Raw genomic sequence first — 20,218 nt, forward strand, 5'->3', positions numbered from 1 at the left:
CATACGGTATGAAGAATTGGAAGTACTAAGAATGAAAAAGTATTAACAGTTACATTGCTCTTTTGCAGGAAAGAAGAAAGCAGTGCAGTCAAGTAAGTATTTACTTTTTTTGTAATTCAGTGCAAGATTTTCAGTATTATTTTACTCAAACTTCAAACTGGAAATGTTGTGGGGAAGAAATGGGAAATGTTCAAAGTTAATACTGTGATATTTTCAAAATTGGATTGATAACTGAAACCATAGGCACATTTTGAATCAGAATGCAGATGTCCTCATTTTTTGAAAGCTCAATTTGAGGAAGAAGTCAATAGTTGCTTTCACACATGCAGCCTTTTCCATAAAAATTATCTGCAATTTTCAATTTAGAGATCGTTTTTGAACATGACCTGTTCGAAAATACCGTTCAATTTTGCACCGGCTATTTCTCTGAATGAGAAGTTGTAACATTACCTTAAAAGTAATGTTTTGATGCCATGTGTGAAAAGAGTTGTAAGATTAACGGTTTGAGAGTGTACAAGTTTAGGATGCACTGGCGTAAAACAGAGATTATTCAGTTACTTCGGAGTCCAAAAATGGCTTAAAAGTGGACAGATGGTGAAATTATTCCATTTAGTCAGAGGATATAAAAAAAATACAAAATTATATTGTAGAGCTGACTATAGAGGAGCTCTCGTAGTGTGTGATGATCCACGACTCAAATCTGAAGTCATATGGTGAGCAGCTGAAATCGACCACGTGTGGCCACAACACTGGACCACGAGGAAATGGAGGTGGCAAACAAGCGCTCAAAGTGTAGAAAACATTTAACGCCACTCACCTCCAACTCACGTCGCAGTCTCCATCTTTCTACCCAAGACCGCTCCCAAATGCGCTCGACCCATTTCTTTTGAGACTGGGAAATGAGAAACAGCAACGTCAACAGCATTGCTTCCATACATCCATGTTTGTGTACATCTGTCATCCGTCTCCTAGAACGGGGGGGCGTGTATTTCCGTATGAGTTCGTGATCGGGTCGACTTGACAGCCGGAGTAATCCTGTCGTTTAGTGTGTGATGCCCAGTTTTTGTCTGTAGTCATTTACAAAGTTGTTAAGTGTGTGATACCTAGTATTTTTAGATTCTGTTCATATTTTAGGAATGGTGTTGTGTAATTCAGCCTAAAAGCGAAATTTGTCAATCTATAAAATAGCTAACTTGTAACACCCCTTTGACTGTGAAGCATGTGCTCCTGATCTGCCTTATTTTTAATGTCATGAGACAGTTTTTTTTCTGGAAAAACCTTGAAAGACTTGTTTTGTAAGATGTGCCCAGAAAAGCTCAACTAAAGGATCTTTTATAGAATTGATTTACTGTACTGGATTAAATAGTCTCCCTTTTTTTATGTATTGTTTTTACAAGGTGTGTTGTATTTATGAATTGTTTGATTGCCACCTGTATTTGCCATGAAATAGCCATTGTAGCTGATATGGCAATAAACACCAAACAAACATAAAATAGCGAACTACTAGGGGTGTAACAGTTCATATTTCTCATGGTTTGTATCATGGTTTTAGGGTCACATTTCGGTACGGTTCAATATTTGCCTTGTTCAGAAAAAAAAAACAAATATTACTGCCAAATCCAAAGAAAGAAATCTCTATTTGGTAACAAACACTTCAACAGGTTTGCCCTTAATAAAAATGATTGTTTTACAGTAACCATATTTTAACTATTGTATTTGTAGTAAAAACATAGTAACCACAAAATCAACATGGTTACTATCATGGTTACTATATGGAAACTACAGTATTACTGTTATAAATCCATGGTTAATTGCATCCAAAACCATGATTTCTGCTAAGAAAACCATGGTGACAGCAGTCATGGCTACTACAGTTTTACTTAAGTAAAACCATGGTTAATTTTCGTCAGGGTCTTTAGCTAAAAAAAAAACCTTTTCTCTAATTACTAAATCAACATTTTAACTTAATACCTGCACTAATACGTGACACGCATCAACATAAAGTGCACTTCAAACTCTACTGCACTTAAATTCAATATTCGGAAGCTGTACATCACTGTAAAAGGAACTTTGCTATTAAAATTAATACGAGGGGGAATGTGACACGGCTCGAGTGTTTTAATCATGCACGGAAATCACACATCTTCGTCAGAGTAGGGAAACATATCGTTGGCAATGAACACCCCAATCGCTTTAGTTATTGTTTTATGCCTGTCCGAATTAGCACTGAGTGCCTGCTTAAAAACGAAAGGGAGTGTGTGTGTGCAGTTTCAGCTCATCTGCGGCTCTGCCGCATGCTATCTTTCCCCGGTGATTTCGGTGTAATTACCAGTTTACAGCACTTGCGTCGAGGGATGTCTGCAAACAGTGCCTGTTTTGTAAGCGTTTTTTGACCATCACATTTGTAATTGACTGCAAAAAGAAAATGTTTCCAGACAGGAGACCTGAATAATGCAGTGAGCTTTTCGATCAGCGGGTTGTTTTCTCCACTTGTCATTTTCAACTACACACAATGCTTGCAGAACAGTGGTGTCATCAAGTCGACCCACATAAAACACAGGCGGCGTGTATCCATCTACAGATCCATTCAGATGCATTATCGGAGGTTGTAACTGTGCGTGTCTATTTGACACTTTTCTTCGCAAAACCTTGTGCTCCAGATGCGTCAATAAACTTGAGGTGAACCGTGGTGCCAATGCTTACCAAACCATGGGTGGCCAACCGTACGTTTCGTTTTTTTACCGAGAACCGTTACACCCCTACTAACTACATCTCAGAGTTTAATAGCATTTTTGGTGCTGATGTGTGAGGTTGCAAAATGGAAAAAAGATGGAAACCATTATGTGTGAATAGCAGATGTGGAACATTTACCAGTAAAGGCGATCCAACAATTTAACTGCAGTGGACCAGGTTGCATGTGTGAAAGGGGCTAATGACTGCTAAAATATACTGTAGAATGAGGCTTTATTACAGATTTGTCAAGAACTAAACTGACTTTTATTTTCCCACAGAGCCAGCCCATTGAATGGACTTCCAAGCAATCGTTTCATTCCCCATGCCCTCTCTGTAAATCTTCCCCAGGAGAAGTTCAGCTGGATATCTGTATTTTGTGTTATGGAAACAATAAAAAACTTGATTTGGATCACCCTATGGACAATTCACTGCTTTGTAATCTTTCACTCTGGCTTGCAGGAAATACATTTGTAAAGGGTTCACAGCTCTATTATTCCTAATATCAGCAAACATGGGAAAAAAGTTTGATCCATTGTTAACTTATGAAAATAAAATATTAAACAAGTCATGCCAAAAGTATGTTTAATTGCTTAACTCCTGATTAATTGATGCATTTCTACCATAAATATAGCAATGTTTCCCAATACTGGTCCTGAAGTACCCCCAACAGGACACATTTTGGAAGTTTTTCTGAAACACATGATACAGCTCATCAGTTCCTTTGTAGAGTGCTTCATGACCTAAATTGGGTGTCAAATAAGGGTGTTAGGGGTACTCCAGGACAAGGATTGGGAAACACTGTGTTATAATACATGCTCAACGTGTGTGTGTGTGTGTATATACATATACATACACACACACTGGCGTCCAAAAGTTTGGAATAATGTACAGATTTTGCTCTTATGAAAAGAAATTGGTACTTTTATTCTCCAGTGGCATTCAACTGATCACAATATATAGTCAGGACATTAATAACGTAAAAAATTACTATTAAAATTTGAAAAAAATGTTCAGAACTTCTTAAACTACTTTAAAGAGTTCTCATCATAAAATCTTCCACATGCAGCAATGACAGCTTTGTAGATCCTTGGCATTCCAGCTGTGAGTTTGTTCAGATACTCAGGTGACATTTCACCCCACGCTTCCTGCAGCACTTGCCATAGATGTGGCTGTCTTGTTGGGCACTTCTCACGCACCTTACAGTCTAGCTGATCCCACAAAAGCTCAATGGGGTTAAGATCCAAAACACTCTTTATCCAATTATTTGTTGTCCAATGTCTGTGTTTCTTTGCCCACTCTAACCTTTTCCTTTTGTTTTTCTGTTTCAAAAGTGGCTTTTTCTTTGCAATTCTTCCCATAAGGCCTGCACCCCTGAGTCTTGTCTTTACTGTTGTACATGAAACTGGTGTTGAGTGGGTAGAATTCAATGAAGCTGTCAGCTGAGGACATGTGAGGCGTCTATTTCTCAAACTAGAGACTCTGATGTACTTATCCTCTTGTTTAGTTGTACATCTGGCCTTCCACATCTGTTTCTGTCCTTGTTAGAGCCAGTTGTCCTTTGTCTTTGAAGACTGTAGTGTACACCTTTGTATGAAATCTTCAGTTTTTTGGCAATTTCAAGCATTGTATAGCCTTCATTCCTCAAAACAATGATTGAATGACAAGTTTCTTGAGAAAGTTTGATGAGTTTCTTTTTTGACATTTTTGACCTAATATTGACCTTAAGACATGCCAATCTATTGCATACTGTGGCAACTTAAAAACAAACACAAAGACAATGTTAAGCTTCATTTAACGAACCAAATAGCTTTCAGCTGTGTTTGATATAATGGCAAGTGATTTTATTGTACCAAATTAGCAATTTATCATGATTACTCAAGGATAAGGTGTTGGAGTGATGGCTGCTGGAAATGGGGCCTGTCTAGATTTGATCAAAAATGACGTTTTTCAAATAGTGATGGTGCTGCTTTTTACATAAGTAATGTCCTGACTATACTTTGTGATCAGTTGAATGCCACTTTGGTGAATTAAAGAACCAATTTCCTTCCGAAACAGCAAAATCTGTACATTATTCCAAACTTTTGGCCCCCGGTGTGTATATACCTTCTAACAAACATTATATACTGTATAGTATACATGTACAGTATTATATATATATATATATATATATATATATATATATATATATATATATATATATATATATATATACAGGGATGGATTATGACTTGCAAAGGCCCCGGGGCCAATTATCTTCAAGGGCCCCCCTCCCACCATTTTTTTTTTTTTTTTTACATAGCAACTGGCCCAACAGTTGTTGAGGGTGGTGTTTTCGTTTTCATGCCCAAAAGTTCGTTTCGTTTTCATTGTTGATGGGTTTTCGAGCGGGGGGATCGCCAAACTGGATCGCGCAACCTTAAAGCCCAGGGCCCCTGGGCACTGGCCTCATTGGCCCAGTCGGTAACCCATCCCTGTATATATACGGTATATAATAAAGAGCAGACTCCATTTCCCTCCTTAATTGTGGTTATAAATATGATGTAGTTCACATGATTGATCGGTAGTGGGTGGTTTAAAAGACAACAACATCAGATTTCACTTCTTAAAACACTCTTCACCATTTCTCATATATATAAATAACTTATAATTTAAAATTACATATTCCAAAATGGAAAGTCAAGTAAATCTCATACAAATTTGTGAACTGATTAAAAGGTTTAACATCCGCAATAAGATGTTAACATGAACATCTGCAACTGCAAGTAAAGTCAGTCCTAAAACAACATGTACTTTCTAGTTTTTTAGTGACTATCTTCATTCCTGTCTAAATGAAAAAATCTTAGAGAACGAGATTTCAATGAGACACATCAGTGGTTACTATATGCTACACATTCCTGTCATTCCACGACTGCGCGTGCCTTCATTTACTAACATTACAGCGCGAGCGGCTTGTTGTTCGCCTCTGCAAGATTGCAAACAACAGTTCTGCCAATCCTATACAGTCTCTTTTAAAGATTTCATACGTATATCAGACCTGTCTTAAAGTGGTGAGCGCGTTCTGATTTCGTTTAACGTATTTGAGTGTTTTACCTGGCTTCACTTAGCAAGCTAACTAGTTTAGCTATCTCGCCAGTGAATCGATACTCGTCTGCTTTCTCCCCTTAAGGATACGAATATCACTCTTGTATCTTTTTTTAAAGGATTATGGCACATATCTACATGTGACACGTGAGTAAAAGTTTTAAAACAAAGGTTGTTTATTCGTTATGTTAAAATTTGCAGGCTAGCGAGATGCTGTTCCATTCGTGCTAAGTGGCTAGCAGATGTGAGACCTGTGCTAGAGAGAAAGAGGAAACCTTTAAACCAAATGTCCTTAAAGGTCAAACGTTGAATGAACCGGTTTAAATTTTCTGATTGTATATAACATAAGCCACTAACAGAGGAGAGAGTGAGCTCTCAGTGGGTGTACAGAAACATATAACATCTGCCATTTCCACCTACACAGCTGATTTTCCAGTTTGGCGAGCTGCTTCCAATTCTGTCCATTTTCCATACTCAGCTAACACTGATTAATGTTAAGAACGTTAAAGCGTTTAATTAAAGCTGTGGTCGCAGCCAGATAAGACACAGCGGAGGGTTGTGGCCTGTTTGGCCTGCAGTTGACTGTGTTGTGGACAATCATCTGTTACAATAATCGTGCTAGTGATTGGTTTTCTTGATATGCAGAGGGGCTGTGATCTCGGATCGGACGTTGAGGATCTTATTAAAGGCAAAGAGAATCCGACTGAAGACCAGATGTTCCTCTGACACAAGCAAACATGATGCCTGTGAGTATTCCTTGTCTTTTTATTTTTATAAACGAATCAGCAATGACTCAAAACATATTTTGGGAGTTTGTTTACATGCATTGAAAGATCTGTTAGAGTATCGTTGCGATTTACAGGGTGAGGCGAGTGTGATGGGACTTCTCATAGCAGTGTAGTTAAAATGTTTGAGCCCTCATCACTAGATCCTAAATAAAAATGTGTGCATTTGTCATAGTATTTTTCAATCAACCTACTCCGTTGCATAACACATTGTGGCATTAGTGTGAAAGTCTTTGTTTGATTTATTCATTGCTGAGAGAGGTACTGTGGGCTGCAAATGTTCGCTTACTGCCTTGCCAAAGGATCTATAAGACCATTTTTTCAGAAAGCTGCTAATGGGCTGAGGATGAGAATATGCCATATCCCCATGTAAGAAAACTGACTGTCTGTTCCAAATGCTTGGCTGTTTTAAAGGGATAGTTCACCCAAACATGAACATTTTATCATTTACTCACCCTCATGCTATCCCAGATATGTATGTCTTTCCTCTGTAGAACACAAATGAAGATTTTTAGAAGAATATTTCAGCTCTGTAGGTCCTTTCAATGCAAGTGAATAGTGGCCAGAAATTTGAAGATCCAAAAAGGCAGCAAAAATGACTCCAGTGGTTAAATCTATATCTTCAGAAGTGATATGATAGGTATGGGTGAGAAAAAGATCAACATTTAAGTCCTTTTTTTATTATTTATAGTAAAAAAAAGATTTAAATATTGAGTCTTTTGGATTACTTTTATGATGCCTCCGTGATTTTTGAAGCTTGAAAGGTCTGGTCACCATTCACTTGCATTGTATGGACCAACAGAGCTGAGATATTCTCCTAAAAATCTTTGTGTGTGTTCAGCAGAAGACAGAAAGTCATACACATCTGGGATGGCATGAGGGTGAGTTAATGTTGAGAGAATTTTCATTTTTGGGTGAACCATCCCTTTAACTGTGCTGTTTTCATTTAGCTGTTTAAGGGTGGGTTGCACACACCAGGATTAATCTTAAATATAGATTAAATCAAGGTTTATCTGATAATTCTGTTGCACTAAACTTTAAACCTTGTTTTAAATTTTCTTTTTTAACCATCATTTTGATACTGATTTAAATTTCACAGTAAATCTGAATGAATTTTAAGCCTGTTGCTCCAATATTTTAAACTCTTATTTAAATCTCAGTTAGGGATTAACTTTAAACTTGTTACTGAGGTGGTTTAAAAAAAAAAAAAAAAAACAGATCTACAATTAAACACGAAAGACTAGGTAAATGAACAGTGAATGTGCCGTCAGCCCTCTGAGAGACGTTTATCATATTATTTACGTTTATTATGGTCCGAAATCTTGGGCCGTTGGCCACGATGCGTGTTTTCAAATTCGGGGTGCGAGTGCGGCAGCTCATCTTGGTGGCGGGCGATTGCCAATTACCCGCTTCCCCATCCTTTACATGCGGGGACACGGGACAGAGACTGGTCTTTTGAGGAGGAGCGTGAGAAGAGCATTATTCTGCATTTAAGAAAGCAGTAACAAGCAACAGGTGATCGTTATTGATCCCCTCCTCTCTACTCGTTTCACAGTGGTGGTGCTGACGAGGGAAGGTGGTCGATCTGAGACCCGTGTGGTCCTTTTTTCTTAAATTATGATGCCATATTTTAAAGCTTGTGACATTGTACATGCTGCTGCAACATTTTCTTAACCTGCTTGGTCTGTGTACTAACGATCTACAGCTAGGTTCAGAATCCATCATGACGGACAAAATTAATCACAGGGGAAGGTTTTAATCGCAGGTTAAAATTTAAATTTCTCGTTTGTTAAAACGTATTTAAAATTAAGTGGTGAACCGCAACTCAAATTAAAATAAAACTTAGATCAACAAACCCTGGATTAGCTCTAAACTCTGCTTAATTTAATCCTTATTGGTGCAACCCACCCTAAGTGTAAAATGTCTCTGTCTGAGGCAGTCAACAATGGGTTTGCATTAGATTAACAGATCAGTTTGAACTTTATAGTGTGACAAAGCTCTTGCCTATCATCTGAATTCATTTTGACCAAATGATGGAAAAAGCTTGCCATGCACTAGTGGAAGCTATTAGTTTTATGATGTTGTAGCGCTGTGGCTCGTTAAGAGAATTTTTTTTCTTTTGAGCCTAATGTCTTTCAGTAATGCTAAAACATGATTGACAATTTCATGTCCCTCCCTCAATTCTCTATGGGGCTCGATTTCTGTTTGGAATTAAGTAAATCTGGAGCTTGGCAACACTGAAAACAGACAAATGCTAAAATCGATGTTTAATAGACCACAAGAGATATAGGGATGGACATTTACTTATTGGTTGTTACTGTTTAATTGTGTAGTAATAAAAAACAGTGACCAGTACACATCCTTGTAGCTGTATTATCCATTTTAAGCAACGCAAAGATATGTGAGAATTGTATTTTAGGTAGCATTTTTGAATATCTAATTGTTTACACAGACCTGTAGTAACTCAGTTAGTTTCCACAACCTCTAAGACCCAGAAGGTAAGTTGCTTTGAGATCACACATTAACTCTAAAGGAAGCTTTGTGTCAGTAAATATTAACCTTGTTGAGCACATTTAACTCATAAAGCTTTTACATTTCTTAACAAAATTGGATTTTGTGACCTTGACTGTCAACATAGGCCTGTTTACTGCGTTCTTTACAGATGTGGCTCCTCCAAGTAATTTTCAGGTGGACATTAGCAGCCCCCGAGTCTCGCATAGCATAGGGGCCTGTAGCAGCTTGAGTTGGCCAAGAACCACCCATTTAGACAGGAAAAGCCATCTAACTGATATGTAAAGTGACCAATCACAGTCAGTGTTGTCAGTATGGGGTGTTTAGGGGAGGGATTATTGAAGATATCATAACATAATAAAAGACCGACATGCTGGAAAAATTATTTACGCTGAAGTGTGAGCCGGACTCTTCAGATCTACTCAGATGCTTGGCTTAGACATTGCTCTAGTTCTCTTGATACAAATAGCTACTGGGCAGTACATTTGTTGACTTATAATGGCGTGTGAGTCTCTGCGAGCACAGAAAACACATGGGAGGGTAGCAGAAAATGTGTAGAGAGTCTAACTACAGCACAGAAAACCTCATTATAGAGAATTTCACAGACATAACTAAGTAAACAAGTAAACTTCACTTTCTGCTACGTGCCTCAAACAAATGATGTCACTAACCTGGCAAACTTGGGCAAATTCTGTGATTATTTCATCCTCAAAAGCGTTCATTCTATCAACGCAAAACCTTATGAACACAACTCAGCTTCCAGACGGACTGATAAAGCATCCTTTTTGCTTCTACTAGGCAAGGCAAGTTTATGTATATAGCACATTTCATAAACAATCCGAACGTGCTTTACATATACATTTTAAAGAAAATACAAGATACATAAAAATAAATACAAACCAATTAAGAACATGAAATAAGAATAAAAAGTAATAAAATGTGATTTAAAAAAAAAAATGATTAATGTATAATAAGAAAAAGAATATTAAATTGTTAACACCATCCATAACTGTTGTTAACCTTCCCTGATTAAACAGAGGATATCCAAAAATTGTTAACACACACTTTAATTGTTGTTAACCTTCCCTGGCACAGCAGAGGATAACTAAGTTAACACCATCCATAACTGTTGTTAACCTTCCCTGATTAAACAGAGGATAAACATAAATTGTTAACTCACTGAGGAAAAAGTTATATAAAAATAATAAAATAGAATAATTAAAATGAAAGAAAGACAAAAGTAAAATGATTCAGTGAAATCAATAAGTGCAGCACAATGCTCAGTCAGAAAATGCACAGCTAAACAGAAGTGTTTTCATTCTGGATTTAAATGTGGCTACTGTTGGAGCACATCTAACCTCTTCTGGAAGCTGGTTCCAGCTGCGGGTGGCATAGTAGCTAAACGCTTTGAGTAAACCCTCTGTATTTCTAACTGACTTGATCCTAATGATCTGAGAGGTCTGTTAAGTTTATATTCAACAAGCATATATGAAATGTGTTTAGGTCCTAGGCTATTGAGCGATTTATAAACAATTAATAGTACTTTAAAATCAATTCTAAATGTAACTGGAAGCCAGTGTAAAGATCTGAGGACTGGAGTAATGCTCAGATTTTTTGGTTCGGGTGAGAATCCTGGCAGCGGCATTCTGAATGAGCTGCAGGTTGCTAATGGATTTTTGGGAAGGCTGGTTAGGAGTCCATTGCAGTAGTCCACCCTACTGGTGATTAATGCATGAACAATTTTCTCAGAGTCTTGACTGGATACAAAACATCTAATTCTGGCTATATTTTTTAGATGATAGTAAGCTGATATAGTTATTGCTTTGATGTGACTACTGAAACTAAGGTCTGACTCCAAAATTACACCAAGATTTCTTGATTTTTTGTCTTTAGGCCCTTGGAGTCAAGGTATGTATTCACCTTTGGAATTTCGCCTTTGTTGCCAAATACAGTGACTTCTGTCTTGTCATTGTTTAACTGAAGGAAGTTTTGGTACATCCAACAGTTAATTTCATCAATGCTCTGGCACAGAGAGTCTATGGGGCTGTAGTCATTTGGCGATAGGGCTAGATAGATCTGGGTATCGTCTGCAAAGCTATGGTATGCAATTTGGTTCTTTTTAATAATTTGGCCTAGTGGGAGCATATACTGGTTGAACAGGAGCGGTGCAAGTATTGAGCCTTGTGGGACTCCACATGTCATGGATGTCCACTCAGATTCATAGTTGCCTATGTTGCCTACTAGTGGAAGTTCCATCGAACCAGCCAATCAGATTTGCGCTGTGTTGATCGAGAGAGCGTTTTCCAGTTTTGTGTGCTATAAGCATCAGACAGCCCAGCTCTTTAATTACATCTGGATATGATCCAGTTTTGCTGTGTCCTAGCAGGAAACTGTATGACTGCAGATTATCAATGCAGTAAAATGTTTCTCTGACCCGACTGCCCTTTAGATTTGTTTTTTGAATGAAGGATCTTCCATGTACAGTTCTCCATCTAAAGAAGAATCCTACAAAGAATAGCCTAAATTGTATATGATTGAAAGCATGATTAGATGTAAAAGAGTTTTCAAACAAAGGACAACAGTTTCAGTTTAATGCATGCTGAAGTCCCTGCTTCCTCTCCCTCTGCTGAGATTGGCATTCTTTAAATGTAGCTACAGCCGCTAAGCTTCCTGTGCTGCAATTGGCTGACAGCCATGGAAACAACCAAAAGAGAGGTAAAAAAAAAAATAAAAAAATAAAAAATCACTGCAGGGTGTGGTTGAGTTCAGCATGAGGCTAAAATCTTGCATTGCGTTTTAGTCCCATGCTGTGACACCAGAACCTTTGACCACAGCTTCTGACCAAAGCAAACACAATGCCCCCTCCTCAGTCTAGCTAATGTATAGGAATAATCCATATGTTTGTTTCTGCAGAGGATTGTTGGAGTGCTGAGACTGTTACACAGATGACACACAACACGTCTTTAATACATTGTTTCTATGTACATTTTTCCCCCCATCACTGACATAGTAATTCTTTGCCAGATCTCTCAACATTGTATCTCAGGGGCTAAACAGTCATGCAAAGGCCAGCTACATTGGGTGAGTGATAAAGGCCACATCAACACTAATCCATTTTTGTTTGAAAACTCAGTTTTCAGTTATCTGATGGCATTGTTTCCCAAATTTTGCTGATATGGAGAACTCTCCAATCTGCTTAAATTAACTGTGAGATCACTACAGTTTTATTGACCATGTTAGGCTATGTTATCCCTTAGGCCAGACTTCTAAAAACTATCTACCTTATTTTTCAGCAAAACTAGGGCGCCACCATTATCAACCTTGAATGTGGACCTCTTCCGGTATAAATCACTTCCAGCTATTTTAGCTATACAAAAATACTACATTATGCTGCTTTATATTACGATTTTCATAAACTCATTGGTTTTGAGCACATGTAGTTTTACCGTTTATCACATTTTGCCATCGTTTAATCGCACCCTATTGCACTGGCAGAATGAATGAAATCAGGCGCTAACACGGACAGTCCTGGGCATCCACAAATTAACACAACCAGCAGAGAGAAGAAAGATGCCAGGAAAATGCAGCTTCATCTTTCTTTGCACCAAAACTGCATCTTGTTTCATCTTGGCAAAAACATTTTACTCTCCGTTTTTGTCAGAGAGCATTCTCAATTTCTTAGAGGTGCATAGTAAACAGACACGCAGATCTCGCATTCAGCATGTCTTATGAGACATCGGCTTTGGAAATAAATAAATAAAGGCATCATTGTAGGTTTTGCAGGTAGATATGAATGGAGGTTTACATGGAGACAAGAAAATCTGTATCGTCATGATCTCGGTAAAGAAAGAAGCAGATTTTATTACCGTCTCTTCAATACAACAACACACGGCAACAAGTGAATGATTTACTTTCTCTTTTACTATAAATGCTGACATTTGAAAATTATCTGACATTGGCACATAATTCTGCTGTACATCCTGTGGTTGTGTGATAGTTTATAAGCCCAGATCACTAACTCTGGTATTATAACCTTCTAGTTATTTATACTGCAGTCAATGCCAGCGGAACTTTCTCACATTTGCCGGAAATGCAGCCACTGATTGCTTACGCATTTCAAAATAAAGTGGATACAAGGCTCTTTGTCTGAAGACTGAGATGAAGAGCCTAGATGCCACTTTGATCACAAGAGACATCCTCCATGACCTAGATCACTCTATCATGCTGGGAATGCAAATGCATGATGGGAAATGCCTACATATGTACTGCCCAGTAGCTATTTGTATCAAGAGAACTAGAGCAATGTCTAAGCCAAGCATCTGAGTAGATCTGAAGAGTCTGGCTCACACTTCAGCATACTTCATCAAACCTCTGTAGAGGTCATAGGCACAACATTTTCAAACACATGTCTCCAAACACTGTTGGTGCCTACACTTTTATTTGGCTGCTGTTTACCTGCTCTAGTGTAGTGCTGGAAATGGGGTCACTGATAGTCCTTTTCCACCGAAATTGCTATGGTTCTCGTGCCGACCCTGTGCCGGCAGGTTCACACTTTTCCACTGACTTGAAAGCCGAATGGTGGCGTAATGTGTTATGTGGCTACGTGGTAGTTTTACATGACTATCTCACCTGCCCATAAACAAACATTGCACTTCACAGTGTTTGTGTACAGCTTTTACTGCTGTTTTTAGGACATATTTTAACAAAGATAAATGCATTCCAACTTCATTACATTGCTCAGCAAGATTGACAGGTAACAAAATTACATGATTTTGTATTTACTTTTTAATGTGGCTTAACATGCAAAGTTCTATAAACTGTAATAGTGGAATCGTTATTAACATTATAGCAGATTGATATATTTGGATTTATGCCATAGCATATGATATTATGTTTACATCTGGATTGAGAATCCCACCGGAATACTTAACAGATAGCCGCGATCTTCCTAATTTAGTGAATAGCTGGTAAAAAATCCCCTTACTGAACAAAACAATGCACAAAAAAAGAGCAAGTTGGCAAATCTAATATACTGAGATCTGCTTCAGAACACCAGCATGCGTAATTTCTTGTTGTATCTCCTCATAGATTCTTTTTGTTTTCTTTGCGATCTTTCTAGTTTTTATCTTGGATCTCTGAAGAAGACCATTTTGCAAGTAGAGTGCTCGTTTCGTCCACGTCGATACGATAGCTGCTGTTGTTGTTTGTAAAACTTTGGTGACATTATCCCGCCCTCTGCCCCTTGACGTAATCGATTCCTGTGTAAAGACCAGTAAGCTTTTAGGGCCAGTGCGGAACTTGTTTTTCCACCCTAGAATGGCCTTTTCTGTGGTGGAAACGTGCGGAACAGTTTGAGAATTCGCACCTGCCCAGGAACCTGTCCCCTAACCATGTCGGTGGAAAAGGGCTATGATGCATTTCAGAACCAGCGCCAGGGTCTCAATGGAATGTCTTAGTGGTGAGCAGATTGTAGCTGGCCTTGTAGATAAGTGATGTGTTTATTCCGTTTGCCTGTTACACCAGTTAATAACTCCTAAATTCCTCCTGGGTAAATTTAGCAACTTCATGAATCAGCCTAGTACTGGATAATAATAAGCAGGCCCGCCTAGTTGATCAGCAGCAAACACACACGGCAGCTCTGATGCTCTGAGTTTGATAATGTAGGGCCAGATCTGAATCTGGTTGCATTTGGTTGAAAGTTTAGAAAGAATAGCCTTATAGAGTGTTGTTGTTGAGTATCAGTAGCTTAATAGTGCTTATTTTGATCTTCTCAAAAATATGCATGGGTGTGGTTGGACATAAGGGAGAGTAACAGCATAAATGGGAAGGAATCTGAATGGTCTGTTATTGTTGCAGCACAAAGACATATGCAACAGACTGAAATTAATTATAGCCATATCAACACCTTATTTTATACTTTTTTTCTTTATTAGAGAGTACATTTCTAAATAATTATTTTCCCAGCCTCCTTTAGGTTTTCATCATAGTTTTATTTGTTAATTAAGAGCACTTTTGACAAGGCTTTGCTTTGATCATTTGTAGTGCTGCTGAGCTGTATTTCTTCATCACCAGCAGGAGGAATTAACGTTAAGACTTAGCAGTGGCTGGTAGGTGGAAATTTCCTTATCGCTTACCTTTGCAGAATGTTTAATTTTTTTATTTTTATTTGGTCTTACTCTTTGCTTTTTTCTTTAGATGTTTTCTCGTCACCCTTCATTCTTTTAAGCATGATAGCTGGTTGGCTTGGTCTTGTTGATATAATAATATTTCTGTGAAAACTGTGAAGTGTTAATTTTGCTACATGAATACAGCCTTGTTATCCATGGACAAAAGTAACCTGAATCTCACAATGTCTGATCTACATCTCCTCATCTACGAGATTCGTAATGTATCATCTCAATAGTCTTCTCACTGTGAATTTGTAGCATTCTGTTGTTGGACCACAGTTCTTCAGTCTTCTCACCTTGTGGCTCTCTGCACGTATGCGTATGCACACATTTGTCTGGATTTGCATGTATTGGGTGTTTGTGTGACATCTGATCTGGACAGTGTTTCACGCAGTAGGTGTCTGCTTTAATGAAGGCACATTGATCATGCTGGAGTTCCTGCATCTCATCATTCTCATTTAGGGGTATCAGATACAGCTGTTAATTTCCTTTGAGAAATAACTCTGCTGAAGGCTTCCAAATGGTAATGGATTCAATAGATTCCAAATGGATTCTAGATGGCTCAATCCATCCATCTAATGAGATGAAAGAAGATTGCAAAGAAGATGTAACATTGACATTCAAAAGTCAGAGAATCAGGGGTCTTAAACATGATTTCTCATAGTATGATAGTGTCTTGGAGAACTATTTTTTACTTTTCAAAGCTGGTTATAAGTTGATTTGGAAGTTAAATGCTCTTTCTGGAAGTTTCCTACACTGCCTGGCCAAAAAAAACAAGTCGCATAATCTAATATTTCATTGGACCACCTTTAGCTTTGATTGCGGTGCGCATTCGTTGTGGCATTGTTTCGACAACCATATGCAACGTCACAACATTTATTTCCGTCCAGAGTTGCATTAATTTTTGGCTGAGATCTTGTATTGATGATGGAAGAGTCAAACCACTCAAAGTCTTCTCCAGCACATCCCAAAGATTTTCAATGGGGTTAAGGTCTGGACTCTGTGATATCCAATTGATGTGTGAAAATGATTCCTCATGCTCCCTGAACCACTCTTTCACAATTTGAACCTGATGAATCTTGGCATTGTCGTCCTGGAATATGGCCTTGCCATCAGGGAAATAAAATACATTGATGTGATAATCTGGTCATTAAGTACATTCAGGTAGTCAGCTGTCTTCATTTTATTGCTGCATAATGTTGCTGAGCCTAGACCTGACCAATTGAAGCAACCCCAGATCATAACACTACCTCCAGAGGCTTGTATAGTGGGTACTATGCATGACTGATGCATCGCTTCATGCGTTTCCCTTCTTACCCTGACGCGCCCATCGCTTTGGAATAGGGTAAATCTGGACTCATCAGACCACATGACCTTTTTCCATTGCTCCACAGTCCAATCTTTATGCTCTCTAGCAAACTGAAGTCGTTTTTTCTGATTAGCCTCACTAACAAGTGGCTTTCTTGTGGTCACACATCTGTTTAGTCCCAACCCTGTAAATTCTCATTGCATTGTGCATGTGGAAATGCTCTTAATTTCACTATTAAACATAGCCGTGATTTCTACTGTGGTTTGTTTTTATGATGTAACTTCAAGCGTTTTAGTGATCTTCGATCACGATCATTCAAGATTTATTTTCGATCACATTTCTTCTGCAAAGCTGACAGTTCACCACTATCCTTCCAGGTTTTAATAATGTATTGGACACTTCTTAACCCAATTCCAGTGATTTCAGCAATCTCCTTAGTTATTTTCTTTGCTTGATGCAGGCCAATAATTTGCCCCTTCTGAAACGCAGTAACATCTTTTCCACGACCACGGGATATGTCTTCCGACATGGTTGTTTAAGAAATGAGAATCTACACACTGCATCAGTAATGTTAAAGGAATTATTGCCAGCTGAATCATATTAATCACTGCAACAATAATCCAATCATAAGCTCTGAAGTATCTGCTTATTTAAATCCAAACAGTGACTTTTTTTTGGGCCAGGCAGTGTATAACAATAATTTATTCTGATACTATTTGGTGTAGAGCAGTGGTTACCAACCCTGTTTTTGGAGGCCCCCCAACACTACACATTTTAGATATCTCCCTAATCAAACACACCTGATTCAACTCATTAGCTTGCTAGTAGAGACTCCACGACCTGAACTGGTTGTGTCAGATAAGGGAGGTATACAAAATATGCAATGTTGGGGGGGCCACCAGGAACAGGGTTGGGAACTACTGGTGTAGAGAGTCTTTCTGAATTTGGTCTTGTCCTCAACCCTTTGAGGTTGTGGAAAGTCTAGGTCTTGTTTTGACTGATTCTGTTGGAACATGAGCACACATTCAGCCTGGGACACCATGTTTACATTTCCGGACACTTCCTTGAGCCTGGACTAACCAGTGCGCTTCCCACAGAGTAACCATCCTTAACCAATGAGCTTTCATGTTAGTGGCACATAAACAGGTTGTCAGGATTCTGAATTTCCCCTATGTGGCGGAGTGCCCCGCAACTCTGTAATGCCATCATTGTCACAGAGTCAGTCAGCGAGAGAGCATTCCCCCTCTCATCTTGTCTCATCCTCTCTGTGCGTGTGACTCAGGCAGCCAATGGAGACCAGAGTCGTGAGCTGCTAACACGCTGTTGTTGGGGCACTGTGGAGCAGATGCAAGCTCGTCCTTCTCTACACTACCCATTACATGGCTCTAGTTTTTCAAGAATCATCACCTAAGGTGTTACTTATTTTTGAAAAACAAAAAACAAAAGTGAAGTTTGAGCTGAGGACACAGTTATCTGAAATTAATGCTACACCGCTGTTGTTCTGTGAACAATATTTGTTGTCTGAGCGACTACTTGGTCTAACGCCTACAAGTTGGTCTGTTGGAATTAGAGGTCGACCGATAGTGGATTTCGACAATACCAATAACAAAGGTGGTGGAAAAGGCCAATAACCAATTAATTGGCAGATAGTTTTCACAATTGACTTATGAAATGTTACGAAGTTTTCTTAGTCTTGCTTTACTGTGACTGGCACAGACATAGAGGCTGCAAGAGTCCAAATTAAATAATATCCCAGATGCAGTGTTGGCTTGCATGACTCTTACAAGAACTGAATATCAATTAGAGTAGAAATGAAAAAGAATCAACATACATAACTATTGCTAGTGCTACACTAGGCTTTGCTTTCAAAAGCACAGACACAATCATATCATCTTCTCTCATCCAACACCTCTACGACACATCCACAGCGCCCCCCAGTGCACTCAATTGTAACTGCGAGATTTGGTGAGGGATTCCGAGGGAAAGTAGAGTATTCAGCGCTACTCATAGCAGGCAAAAGGGCAAAGAAAAATTAATTAGCGATATTCAAGTGTTTTTAAAACTTGACTAGCTGGTTCAGAACGAGCACTCAATTACTCGTGCACATCCCTAAAGTGAATCTCAAGAGGGAAAAAAACATGACATTTATTATAGGTCTATATAACTATTAACAAGCCCAAAATACACCAGGGACTCATTATTAAATGTCTGTGCTTCCAGTTTACACAAACACATAAGGGAAACAAAATATGCACTCTTACAATCATCTACAACATATTACAATAAAAACACTATAAAGGTAATGTTGTCATATGCTGACAGGGCACATTTCCACATACAGTAGTCGTATTTTTCTTAGCATGCCCTTGCTTTAATTTAAAACACTTAATTATCTAATCAAAATAGCAAAATATGCAGTGAAGTGATGATAAAAATATGGATGAATATGTCAATGATGACAGATTTAGATGCAGTAAATCCCCACAAGTTGTCAGTGATTGTTTTTATTTCACCTCTAGAGGCTGCTGTTATACTTTTGAACCAAGCTGTTCTAACTATCCTTCAGTGCCGAACAGTGGGGAATAAATAATTTTGTCCATAAACTTTTTCGGCCGATAACAGATAGTTCTAAAAAGTAATCGGCAATGATTAATCGGTAAAACCAATATATTACGAGTTATATGTGTGATCATGTTTGAGTTAGCGGTGATTTGTGGCAACTTTCCCAGGCAGTATAGATGTATAGATCCAGACAGTTTACACTTCAGGTTTTCATAAATATATTTAGAACCTTGCATGCAGTGTAGAGCTTGATAATACTTTTATAAAGGCCTTTCTTCGAAAACAAGAAAACACAATCAGTCTGCAAATATTTAAAGGCTGTTGTTGCTGTTTCATGTCATCTTTTTTTGTCTCTCTCTTCTCCCCCTTTCCCACCACTGAGGTCATTACAAATTAATTAACTTTCCTTAATGCTTCCTGTTTAACTGCCATCTTTCAAATAGAAGAGCTCCTCACTTTTGAATAGTGGCTGTCACAAGATCTAGCTGCTGTATGAGAGAGACATTCACTCAAAAACCTCCAAGAAAATTCTCCACTTTTGTGCTTTCAAAAAGTCCCTTTTTGGAAAGGGACTGTGTATGATTTATAAAGCACAATCTCCAGAGAAAAAGGCTATCTTAAAGCACACAAGAAACCCATTTTCTGCTGTATAAAATTAAATTACTGCCTGAGATATGCAACAGAATATACTCAACTTATATAAATAAGATTAGGCCTACAGACATTATCTAGAAGTTATGGCAGGTCCGAATTCTTATCTCTTATGTTCTATGAAAACACCTGATATTTCTACATTGTTAGATTGAGGCACCATGTATGTCTTGCAGGAGCATCATAACTAAGTCCAGAACATCAGGTTAGTCCAGTGGTTCTCAATTGTTTTGGTCACTCCCCCTTTGGAAACCAGAGAAACATTTGCCCCACCCCATAATCTAAATGAAAAATGATTGAAAAACAATATATAATTTTTCAAGTTTGTAAAAAAAAAAACAAAAAAAAAAAATGCTTTTAAAAGATTACCTGCATTTTTTTTCAACTTCATGTAATGAAAAAAGTTTTATTTAAAAATA

General features: G+C 38.2%; 1 protein-coding gene across 1 annotated transcript in view; it reads left to right on the top strand.

Moving 5' to 3' along the window:
- The first annotated feature begins 5,660 nt into the window (after positions 1-5,660).
- The window catches only part of LOC127409782 (apoptosis-stimulating of p53 protein 1-like), a 110,024-nt gene continuing 95,466 nt past the window's right edge, over positions 5,661-20,218 (top strand). The window contains exons 1-2 of the mRNA XM_051644601.1: positions 5,661-5,961; positions 6,460-6,560. Coding sequence (XP_051500561.1) covers positions 6,552-6,560 — 9 coding nt within the window. The 5' untranslated portion in view covers positions 5,661-5,961; positions 6,460-6,551. The remainder of the gene's footprint in view (positions 5,962-6,459; positions 6,561-20,218) is intronic.

This window comes from Myxocyprinus asiaticus, chromosome 19 (assembly GCF_019703515.2).
Source record: "Myxocyprinus asiaticus isolate MX2 ecotype Aquarium Trade chromosome 19, UBuf_Myxa_2, whole genome shotgun sequence".
NCBI classification, from domain to species: Eukaryota; Metazoa; Chordata; class Actinopteri; order Cypriniformes; family Catostomidae; genus Myxocyprinus; species Myxocyprinus asiaticus.